This window comes from Heptranchias perlo, chromosome 2, assembly GCF_035084215.1.
Source record: "Heptranchias perlo isolate sHepPer1 chromosome 2, sHepPer1.hap1, whole genome shotgun sequence".
Taxonomy (NCBI): Eukaryota; Metazoa; Chordata; class Chondrichthyes; order Hexanchiformes; family Hexanchidae; genus Heptranchias; species Heptranchias perlo.
Genome location: NC_090326.1, coordinates 30,399,684 through 30,411,627, shown reverse-complemented (window position 1 = coordinate 30,411,627; position 11,944 = coordinate 30,399,684). Strand labels below are relative to the sequence as shown.

The window sequence follows — 11,944 nt, the reverse complement described above, 5'->3', positions numbered from 1 at the left end:
GGGGGAGGCATAAGCAGATTCAATCATGGCCTTCAAAAGGGAACTGGCTAAGTACTTGAAAGGAAAAAAATTGCAGGGCTACGGGGATAGGGCGGGGGAGTGGGACGACCTGGATTGCTCTTGTATAGAGCTGGCGTGGATTCGATGGGCCGAATGACCACCTCTGTGCTGTAACCTTCCTATGATTCTAACAAACCATAGGGATGCTACAAATGTCCTCAGTGCCCCTTGGTTTAAGGAGGGCAAGATCAGTTGGATTCCCAAACCTGGATACTATGGAAGTGCAGATGTGTTCACATCAGGTGAGAATCAGATTCGACTTCTCAGTGACACATGATAGTCAACATGATAGTCAACTTATAGCACCTGTCATTTTAGTTGATTTGAAGGAACTTTTAAAACGTAGCCTTTGGATGGATGTAAGGAGTGAGGGAGCATGGAGTAGCAGCTATCGATGGAGTCTGGTTTTGACAGAGTCTATAATTGGGAATTTGGTGAGTGAGGGAATTTTTAAGGGTTGATCTTTATCTAAAATTTGACTAAGTTTGGCATCAAGCATTTAACTTGAATTTAATCTTAATTTGCAGTTTTCAGTTAGTGGTAAACAAGCAGCCTGAAGTGACAGTTAATCACCTAGTTAATGAGGTGTCAGGTTAGAACCGGTAATCTACTGTCAGCTGGGGCTGACTCAGGTGATTGGCATTCCAGCTAGCATAAATTCAGAAGGGTTTTGCTAACGCACAGAGTAGCAGCTATTGAGTCTGGTTTTGACAGAGTCTATAAATTGGGAATTTGGTGAGTGAGGGGTGAGGTGCATTTGTTTAGACAGCAGAGAGGAGTGTACCGAGAGCGGGTCACAGCAACCACAAAACTGCAGTGTGACGTCACAGGTAAGGCAGGTAGGTGGTTGGTGGTGAGTATTTGTTCTGTTTTCTTCTTTCTTAGGACTGTGGGCTAAGTAACTTATAGCATAAAACTAATTTCTTTTTTAAAAAAACTAAACTTAATTTAGTTATAGCAAGTAGTGTTTTTTAGTGAATCAAGGTCCCTAGTGTAGTTAACATTCTCTAAATTAAGAGTAAGTTAAAGGAGTAAACTCCTTAAAGGGATGATGTGGAGATGCCGGTGATGGACTGGGGTTGACAATTGTAAACAATTTTACAACACCAAGTTATAGTCCAGCAATTTTATTTTAAAATTCACAAGCTTTCGGAGGCTTCCTCCTTCGTCAGGTGAACGTTGTTGGAAATGAAATCCTCGAAATGAAATCGCATTTATAATTCACAGAACAATGCTTGATGATTACAGACAGTTTTTTCAACTGCCCGTTGCCAAGGCAATCAGTGTGCAGACAGACAGGTGTTACCTGCAAGGTCTCCGAATATACAAATCACCAAAAAAAACCAAAAAAACCAAAAAAAACAGAGATAGAGAGGTAGAAACATAGAAAAGACAGCAACTGACCCGTTATATTAAAAACAGATAACATTTGTTCGCTGGTGGGGTAACGTGTAGTGTGACATGAACCCAAGATCCCGGTTGAGGCCGTCCTCATGGGTGCAGAACTTGGCTATCAATTTCTGCTCGACGATTTTGCGTTGTCGTGTGTCTCAAAGGCCGCCTTGGAGTACGCTTACCCGAAGGTCGGTGGCTGAATGTCCATGACTGCTGAAGTGTTCCCCGACTGGGCGGGAACCCTCCTGTTTGGCGATTGCTGCGCGGTGTCCGTTCATCCGTTGTCGCAGCGTCTGCATGGTCTCGCCAATGTACCATGCTCTGGGGCATCCTTTCCTGCAACGTATGAGGTAGACAACGTTGGCCGAGTCACAGGAGTATGAACCATGCACCTGGTGGGTGGTGTCCTCTCGTGTGATGGTGGTATCTGTGTCGATGATCTAGCATGTCTTGCAGAGGTTACCGTGGCAGGGTTGTATGGTGGCATGGACACTGTTCTCTTGAAAGCTAGGTAATTTGCTGCGAACGATGGTCTGTTTGAGGTTGGGTGGCTGTTTAAAGGCGAGTAGTGGCGGTGTGGGGATGGCCATAGCGAGGTGTTCGTCGTCATTGATGACATGTTGAAGGCTGCGGAGAACATGACGTAGTTTCTCCGCTCCGGGGAAGTACTGGACGACAAAGGGTACTCTGTTGGTTGCGTCCCGTGTTGGTCTATGCGATTTTTCGCTGTGGCCCGTTGGAACTGTCGATCGATGAGTCGAGCGTCATATCCCGTTCTTACTAGGGCGTCTTTCAGCGTCTGTAGGTGTCCATCGCGTTCCTCCTCGTCTGAGCAGACCCTGTGTATTCGCAGGGCCTGTCCATAGGGGATGGCCTCTTTGACGTGGTTAGGGTGGAAGCTGGAAAAGTGGAGCATCGTGAGGTTGTCCGTGGGCTTGCGGTAGAGTGAGGTGCTGAGGTGCCCGTCTTTGATGGAGATTCGTGTGTCCAAGAAAGAAACTGATTCTGAGGAGTAGTCCATGGTGAGCTTGATGGTGGGATGGAACTTGTTGATGTTATCGTGTAGTCTCTTTAGTGGTTCCTCGCCGTGGGTCCATAGAAAGAAAATGTCGTCGATGTATCTGGTGTATAGTGTTGGTTGGGAGTAACTAATGAGCTTAATCTAAGGCAAGTCATGGCAGCAGAGCTCTCACCTGTGATATGCTTCTCCTGCGCTATGTGGGAAGTCATGGACACTACCGGTGTCCCTGGCGACCGTGTGTGCAGGAAGTGTGTCCAGCTGCAGCTACTGGCTAACTGCATTTCAGAGCTGGAGCTGCGGGTGCGATGCTGAGATTATCGTGGATAGCACGTTCAGTGAGGTGGTCACACCGCAGGTAAAGATTACGCAGGCAGAAAGGAAATGAGTGACCGCCGGCAGATTAAAAGGACTAGGCAGGTAGAGCAGGAGTCCCCTGGGGCCATCTCCCTCTCAAACAGATATTCTGCTTTGGATATTGTTGGGGGAGATGGCTTATCAGGGGAATGCAGCAAGGGCCAAGACCATGGCACCACAAGTGACTCAGCTGCACAGGAGAGGAGGAGAATAGATGAGATGAATGCTTGGCTTGAGACATGGTGTAAGAGGGAGGGGTTTAAATTCCTGAGGCATTGGGACCGATTCTGTGAAAGGCGGGACCTGTACAAGCTGGACGGGTTGCACCCAAGCAGAACCAGGACCAATATCCTCGCGGGGGCATTTGCTAGTTCTGTTGGGGAGGGTTTAAACTAGTATGGCAGGGGGATGAGAACCAAAGGGCAGGTACAGATAAGACAAATTCAGACCAGGAAACGGGAAATAGAAAAGCAGTTAGTGACGTAGTTAGCGACTCAAAGGCAAAAGAAGTAAAGGTTAAATAGTGTTCAGCACAGGAACTTGACAGGGTTAAAGGGTATATACTTCAATGCAAGGAGTATTACAAACAAAGCAGATGAGCTAAGGGCACAGATAGACACATGGCAGCATGATATCATTGCTATAACGGAAACCTGGCTTAAAGAGGGGGATAATTGGCAGCTCAATATCCCTGGATATAGAGTTTTCAGGCAGGATAGAGTGGGTGATAAAAAAGGAGGGGGGTAGCATTATTGGTTAAAGAATCAATTATAGTTGTGAGAAGGGATGATATGCTAAATGGATCATCAATCGAGGCCATATGGGTTGAGCTACGAAATAAAAAAAGGGCAGTCTCACTACTAGGAGTGTACTATAGACTCCCGAATAGCGAAAGGGAGATAGAAGAACAAATATATACACAAATTTCTCAGTGCAAAAATAAGAGGGCAATAATATTAGGGGACTTCAACTACCCTAACATCAACTGGGATTCAAACAGTGTGAGGGGCACAGAGGGCACAAAATTTTTGATCGGTGTCCAGGAGAACTTTTTTAGTCAGTATGTGACAAGTCCAACTAGAGGGGATGCAATTCTAGATTTAGTCCTGGGAAATGAAGATGGGCAAGTGGGTGAAGTGACAGTGGGTGACCATATTGGGGATAGTGACCACAATTCAGTTAGTTTTAGCATTATTATGGAAAAGGACAGAGTTAAATCAGGAGTAAATGTTTTAAATTGGAGGAAGGCAAATTTTACAGAACTAAGAGGTGATTTGGCAGAAGTGGACTGGACAAATACTTGAGGAGAAATCAGTGGGAGCAGTAAAAAGTGAAATTCTACGGGTACAATGCAGACACGTCCCCTCAAAGAAAAAGGGTGGCACTGCCAAATTTAGAGCCCCCTGGTTGACTAGAAATATACAGGGCAAGATAAGCAGAAAAAGAAAGCTTATGACTGTCACAGAAAACACTCAAGAAGCTCGACACCATCCAGGACAATGCAGCCCACTTGATTGGCACCCTATCCACCACCCTAAACATTCACTCCCTTCACCACCGGCGCACAGTGGCTGCAGTGTGTACCATCTACATGATGCACTGCAGCAACTCACCAAGGCTTCTTCGACAGCACCTCCCAAACCCGCGACCTCTACCACCTAGAAGGACAAGAGCAGGAAGGACAAGAGCAGCAGGCACATGGGAACACCACCACCTGCAAGTTCCCCTCCAAGTCACACACCATCCCGACTTGGAAATATTTCGCAGTTCCTTCATCGTCACTGGGTCAAAATCCTGGAACTCCCTTCCTAACAGCACTGTGGGAGAACCTTCACCAGATGGACTGCAGCGGTTCAAGAAGGCGGCTCACCACCACCTTCTCAAGGGCAATTAGGGATGGGCAATAAATGCTGGCCTCGCCAGTGATGCCCACATCCCATGAACGAATAAAAAAAGAAAACTAAATACTGCAGAAAGCCTAGAGGAGTATAGAAAGTACAGGGATGACGTAAAAAAGGAAATAAGGAAAGCAAAGAGAGGGCATGAAAAAATATTAGCTAGTAAGATTAAAGAAAACCCAAAGATATTTTATCAGTATATTAAGAACAAGAGGATAGCTAAGGAAAAGGTGGGACCTATCAGGGATGATAAGGGTAACTTGTGTATAGAAGCAGAGGATGTGGAAGGAGTTTTAAATGAATATTTTGTTTCTGTATTCATAAAGGAAAGGGATGATCTGGACATAGTAGTTAAAGAGGAGAGGTGTGAAATACATACGGTAAACATAACGAGAGAGGAAGTACTAGAGGGACTGGAATCCTTGAAAGTTGATAAGTCATCAGGGCCGGATGGATTGTTTCCTAGGCTACTGAAGGAAGCCAGGAAGGAAATAGCGGATGCTCTGAGGATCATTTTCCAATCCTCACTAGATACAGGGGCGGTACCGGAGGACTGGAAAACTGCAAACGTGGTACTATTGTTTAAAAAGGGTACGAGGGAAAGGTCGAACAATTATAGGCTGGTCAATCTTACCTCGGTGGTGGGCAAACTATTAGAATCAATACTGAGAGATAGGATAAACTGTCACTTGGAAAGGCATGGTTTAGTCACGGATAGTCAGCATGGATTTGTTCAGGGAAGATCATGCCTTACAAATCTAATTGAATTCTTTGAGGAAGTGACCAGGAGGATTGATGAGGGTAGTGCAATGGATGTTGTCTACATGGATTTTACAAGGTCCCACATGGCAGACTGGTCAGAAAGGTAAAAGCCCATGGGATATACGGAAATGTGGCAAATTGGATCCAAAATTGGCTCAGTAACAGGAAACAAAGGGCAAAAGTCGATGGATGTCTTTGCGAATGGAAATCCATTTCCAGTGGTGTGCCACAGGGCTCAGTGTTGGGTCCCTTGCTGTTTGTGGTATATATTAATGATTTGGACTTGAATGCAGGGGGCATGATTGGCAAATTTGCAGACAACACAAAAATTGGCCATGTAGTTGATAGTGAAGAGGACAGCTGTAGACTCCAAGATATCAATGGGTTGGTGGAGTGGGCGGAAAAGTGGCAAATGGAGTTAAACCCGGAGAAGTGTGAGGTAATGCACTTAGGGAGGGCAAACAGTAAAAGGGAATACGCAGTAAACCGAAATATATTGAGAGGGGTAGAGGAAGTGAGAGACCTTGGAGTGCATGTGAACAGGTCCCTGAAGGTGGCAGTACAGGTAGATAAGGTTGTGAAGAAGGCATAAGGGATGCTCTCCGTTATTAACCGAGGTATAGAATACAAAAGGGATGTAATGATGGAACTGTACAAAATGCTGGTTAGGCCACAGCTGGAGTATTGTGTGCAGTTCTGGTCACCACATTACAGGAAGGACGTAATTGCTCTGGAGAGAGTGCAGAGAAGATTTACAAGAACGTTGCCAGGGCTTGAAAATTGCAGCTACGAGGAGAGATTGGATAGGCTGGGGTTGTTTTCCTTGGAGCAGAGGTGGCTGAGGGGAGATGAGGTGTACAAAATTATGAGGGTCCCAGATAGAGTAGACAAGAAGTACCTGTTTCCCCTAGCGGAGAGTTCAAGAACTAGAGGACATAGATTTAAGCCGATTGGCGGAAGGATTAGAGGGGACATGAGGAAAAACTTTTTTACCTGGTGGGTGTATGGAATTCGCTGCCCGGGTTAGTGGTAGAGGCAGGGACCCTCAACTCTTTTTTAAAAAAAAAGTACCTGGACTTGCTCCTAAAGTGCTGTAAGCTGCAGGGCTACGGACCGGGTGCTGGAAGGTGGGATTAGAATGGGCACCTGGTTGTTCTTCGAGCCGGCACGGACACAATGGGCTGAATGGCCCCCTTCTGTGCTGTATCTTTTCTATGGTTCTATGGTAAAGTGAGTGTCCTTCAAAGTTACTGTGGCAGCAGTGAAAATATGTTTTTGCCTCCCTGGTGACAAGTGATTCCGTCTTTTTCAAGAAATTAGTTTTACTTTTTAAACTGTCCTCTGTGGAATGCACTCCACTTAGTAAAGCTGTCCTGCCAAAAAAGGTGAGGCAATGTTGGCAAATGAGGCATTCAGTAATCTGATTCAAGGCAGAAATGGTGCCTGCATAGTGCAAACTGCATGCACAGCATCACTATGAATGGCTCCAACTGTGCTGAAGGGAGACTGGCTCCATAAAGTAGTAACAACACAATGAGACAGCGCAGGCCTGTGTTCATTAATAACCTTTTTATCACACACAGAATCAAATTATGACAAATACTGGAGAACTGTCAAATGAAAACAAAATACTTTTGTTTAAAACCAAACTAAGGACTGAAGACCCAGAAAGCTAAAAGCACATATAATAAACATTAAAATTTTGCTTGCAGGTCTAAATAAAGCAAACTTCATGGAATTCACAGTTTATGTTATGGACACAAATCACGTTATTAACACACTGTTGCTTCTCTCCAGTGCTGCTCATTTACCTTCACTTCCTTACCTCAGCCTGACTTAGTTGCTCCTTAAGTTTTTCCACTTCCTCACGTAGCTCTCGAATGATCTTGGCATTTGGATCTTCATTCACCACAGCATGGTTCACGATGCGCTTTGCCCGGTCAGCGTATCTCAGTGTGGAAAGTGTTTCTTCATAGTTGTCCCCAGCTGGGCTAATTGTTGCTATCATGGCAGTTTTACTGTTCCCTCCCAAGTTGTCCTAGTTCAGAAATGTAAAGATTCAATGTCAATATCACAATCTACCCTTTGCTTGTGACACAGAAGCACTTCTATAACCTGTGAATGATGAATATACATTACTCTATGAATGACAGAGGCATGCAGTACTAGCAGATTAGTTGTTCATTTCTAAAATGGTTTTCAAAATAACAGTATATATTTTACCCTATTTATAAGCATAATTTTATTGATGTTTTGCTATTAGGTACAATATTTCAATGAACCAGAAAACCCAGAATTGAAATAATATTTGTAAACAGTTATACCACAACATTTCACTGTGCTAATCACAACTCGAAACACAAGATCTTTTAACTCATATGATTTATTCATTTTTTTTAAAACTTACGGTGTTATATAAATGCATCACATCCTGAGGATGTCCCAACACACTTTACAACCAATGGACTACTTTTGAAGCACAGTCACTGTTGTTGTGTAGACCAGTGCAACAGCCAATTTGTGCACAGCAAGGTCCCTCAAACAGCAAATGAGTCAATGACGAGATGACCTGTTTTTGGTGGTGTTAATGGAGGGAGAAATTTTGCCCAGGACTCAGGGAAAATTCACTGCTCTTCTTCAAATAGTGCAATAGAACCTGGTGAATTCACTGCCACACTTGCACATAAGTATAAAATCAGAGTGACCTATTCTCTACATTGCCTTATTTCCTAAAAAAAATATCAATTTTTGGTCTCTCTTTAAGCTGATCAATTTATACTCAGGCTAAATTTTTTTTTAAATGGCTTAGCTAGTAAAATGAGCTCTATGGAGCAGCATCTGGACCTCTTCATTGAGAAATTACACCATCTGTCTGGGCACTGCACTTTGTGAAGTGGGGGGGGGGGGGACTCTAATCTCTAGCCTCTGGGCCGAATCTGGCCCGCTATCCAGCTTTAAACGACCGAGAAAGATCTCCCACTTTTAAAGAAAACTGAACTGAAAACCCTGCTGGAAGAAAAGCATGATCTTCTGGGGAGGAATCAGGTAGACAATGCTGCTGCCTCTCACAGCAAGAGCGTAATTGGCTCACACCCTCCTCCTCCAGTTCAGCCCTGTTTCATGGACTACTGATGCAGACCTCACCCAGAAAGGGAGATCAGTACTGATGAGAGAAGAAGGTGGATATCAGCCCACTGTGTTCTCACTGTGAGAGGTAGAATCACCACCTTGCACAGGGAAGTGAGATAAAAACAGAAGAGTAAGAAAGGGAAAGGAAAAAGTAGTGACAGAGGAAAGTACTAAAGGAGCAGGGAGTGATACAGGCAGAGTGAAGGAGGGAAAGAGAAAGACGCAAGTGAAGGAGGCAAGAGAGATGCAGAGCGAAAGAAGGCATCAATGGAGAGCAACAACAGTGAAGGAAAGAGGGGGAGGGAGCTTGAGAGAGAAATGAACGAGTGAGAGAGACACAAATGAAAGAGGAAAGTGAGACAGAAACAGAAATGAAGAAGAGCCTGATCGAATTGAAGGGGGTAGAAACAGTATCATTTGATGACTCCTAGAAGCACAAAATAGGTTGGGAGTTGGATGTGGCGTTTGATGATGATTCTGCCTGACTCAAAAGCAATTTAATCATACGCAGCCCACTTACTAGTTTTGACATATGCATCCAATCCTGCCACTACAGAAGGCTGGACACTCCTGCTTTACTTCATTAGTGTCCTACCAACATTGCTGAGTTCATGGTAGTGAATGTGCTGTGGATTGCATTTCAGAGCAAACTGGGCAGAAGATGTGCTCTTGAATTGTACACTAACTACAGGGGTTGATACAGAAATCAAAACTCACTAATGGATTCATGCCAGCCTTCATCTGATCTTACTGCAAAGGTGAACTGGCTAGCAGTGAGAAGCCAACACATCTCTATTCCAACACACTGCCAAGGCCAAGATGCATCTGCAGCTACTGGACATATTAAAGCAAACTCTTCTGTCTCTGCTTCAGACACCAATGCAAATATACTCATCTTGCCTGACAATATCAGCATTCAAAGCAGAAGCAATTTTATTAGGAACATCTCACACCTTTCAGAGTACTGATCTGTGTCAGTTTGTGTTTTCTTTTTAAAGCTTTGCTCTGGTCAATAACAGATCCAATGAATATTGCACTTGGAACTACAAGCGAATACAGTACGAGAATGTACTATTGTGTATTAGAATAAGTCTGATATACTTTTAGGGAAAATCCAATAACTCAAAACAGAAGTGGGTGGTTTAAAGTGGATGAGAGAAACATTTATGTAACAGGTTATTCTTAATTCATCTTAAAAAACGGCTCTTGTAGTAGAAGGTTCTCACTTCCCAGCAGATGACCATGTAACGAACATGTTGAGGTGAAATTGCCTGGTTGAGTCAGTGAGTATTTCTTCTGGCTTTGAATTGCTGGATCATTGGGAGCTACAAGGAGCATCCTCCCATCCATGCCTTGTTATTGGATGAAAAAAAACTAATCCACAAAACTAAAGAAGCATTCCAAGAATTTATTTTTACCAATCTCCATTCCGTCTGGTATGCACACATGGCAGCAATACTAGTTGATTTGTGGCAACTGTCACAAATAGTCAGTCTGCTCAGGACTGTGGAGCTCCCTTTCACCATCAAAAAAATCACGGAGTATATATAATTTACATTAAAAAGTAAGCTAAAGGGTATTTAACTCAAGGAGGAGATGACGTTTGGGTGTGGAAGCAATTTTATAATGGACATGTTTCTTTAATAAGTGCTATAATGCAAAAAACACCAGTTGTAAACAAAGTTGACTAGATCGTAGGTGTTCACGGCACTGTCTTGTTACCATTAGACATGCCTGAATGTTTTAAAAGATTCAGCGCAGTACAATTTTTTTTAAAGAGACTAATCTAGATCTTTGGCAGGAGGATAAATCTATTCCAGGCTTTTTTTTAAAAAAAAGGGGAAGGGGGTGTGCCACAGAACCCATTCAAAAATGTACAAAGCAGCCCACCTTCCAATACTTGTGTTTTTTTTTAATACGTTTCACTGTAAACTAAATTCATCATTAGAAAGGTCTTGCACTCATTATAGCATCTGATCTCAAATGTCTCAAAGAGCTTCACATACAAGGAATCATTTTGAAGTACAGTGACTTATTATGTAGGTTAACAGCCATTTTACACACAGCATGAGCCCCATAAACAGCGCTATGTTTTTGATGGTGTTGATTGAGGAAAGGACTCTCAGCTCCTCTTCAAACAATGCCATGAAATCTTCAACATACAGGCAAAGAAACCTTCAGCATAACCTTTGGTCCAAAGGATGGCATCTGACAGTTCAGTGCCCTCAGTACTGCAGTGGAATGCAAAGCTAGATTACATACTGACATCTTGGAGAGAAGCGAGAAACCACACCCTCTGACTCAGAGATGAGAAAGCGACCAAGCTGACTTCATTTATGAAAAACACATGAATGCCTAAAGCCACAATAGAGCATGTTTCATGTGATAACACAGGCAATTAATAATAGTCTCACTTTGTTGCATCATTCCTGCTGCTTGGAACTTAGTATTGTTCTTCAAATTTGTGTTTTCTTGTGATTTTTTTTGGCATTCAAAAGTGAAGGTGGCCAGTGCTGGGGAATGGAACACTTTTGTCACAAAGTGGCAGAATCTGGTGTAGCACTGCAGATGCAGAATAAAGCTCCTTTTAATCTTAACCAAAATCATGCTGTAAACACTAACATCATAACACTCCTAACTGTACCAGGGAAACTTTCTCCATTTCCCACAACAGCCTCTCTGAAGGAGAATGCCATTTTGTGTTAATCAGTGCCAAATGATGGGTAGTTTTGCAGTGAGCCCATGTTTGATAGAATTTGGGTTCCAGACTCATTTCAGGCAAGACATCTAAAGTTGCAAATGAACAAGATGATTCTCATCCAATCAGACTGAGTTGAATGCAAGTCCATTCTCATCTCTTATCGAGTGACTTTTGATGTCAGTCTGCAATATAGTTAAGATTTTTGGCTATTTACATTTCCTACGCAGAATTCTATTTGTTCACATCAATACCTTGAGAAGCCAGGTGAGTACAGAGTCTCTGTAAGGCACAAACTTGTTTTTGCCCTTTCCTCCCACTTGGTCAGCTAGTGCCGAAATAACCAACCCTAGTGTTGTAAGGGATCTGAGAAGAAAACAGAACAAAATTTACAAACATGCGACACTTAACTGTCTTAAATACTAAGGAAACGAGACTTTCTTTTTTTCACTTGGGGAAGTGACTAAGCTGCACCTACCATGAAATTAGTCCAACATCTTGTGTCTGATATTAGGCAACGAAGTGCACTGAAATGGGCACGTCTAATACTATATAATATTTAGAGAGTGGAGAAAAGTCAAGACAATATAGGTTTTACCACCACAGTACATCACTAGTTTCCTTTCT

The 11,944-nt window shown here is 43.2% G+C and overlaps 1 protein-coding gene across 4 annotated transcripts in view; it reads right to left on the bottom strand.

Annotated features, from left to right (window-relative positions):
* Positions 1–11,944, bottom strand: part of kif13a (kinesin family member 13A) — a 268,194-nt gene that overhangs the window by 89,601 nt on the left and 166,649 nt on the right. For all 4 annotated transcript variants that reach the window (XM_068001653.1, XM_068001655.1, XM_068001654.1 and 1 more), the window contains exons 10-11: positions 11,572–11,683; positions 7,316–7,528 (exon numbers count right to left, since the gene is read on the bottom strand). In XM_068001653.1, coding sequence (XP_067857754.1) covers positions 7,316–7,528; positions 11,572–11,683 — 325 coding nt within the window. The remainder of the gene's footprint in view (positions 1–7,315; positions 7,529–11,571; positions 11,684–11,944) is intronic.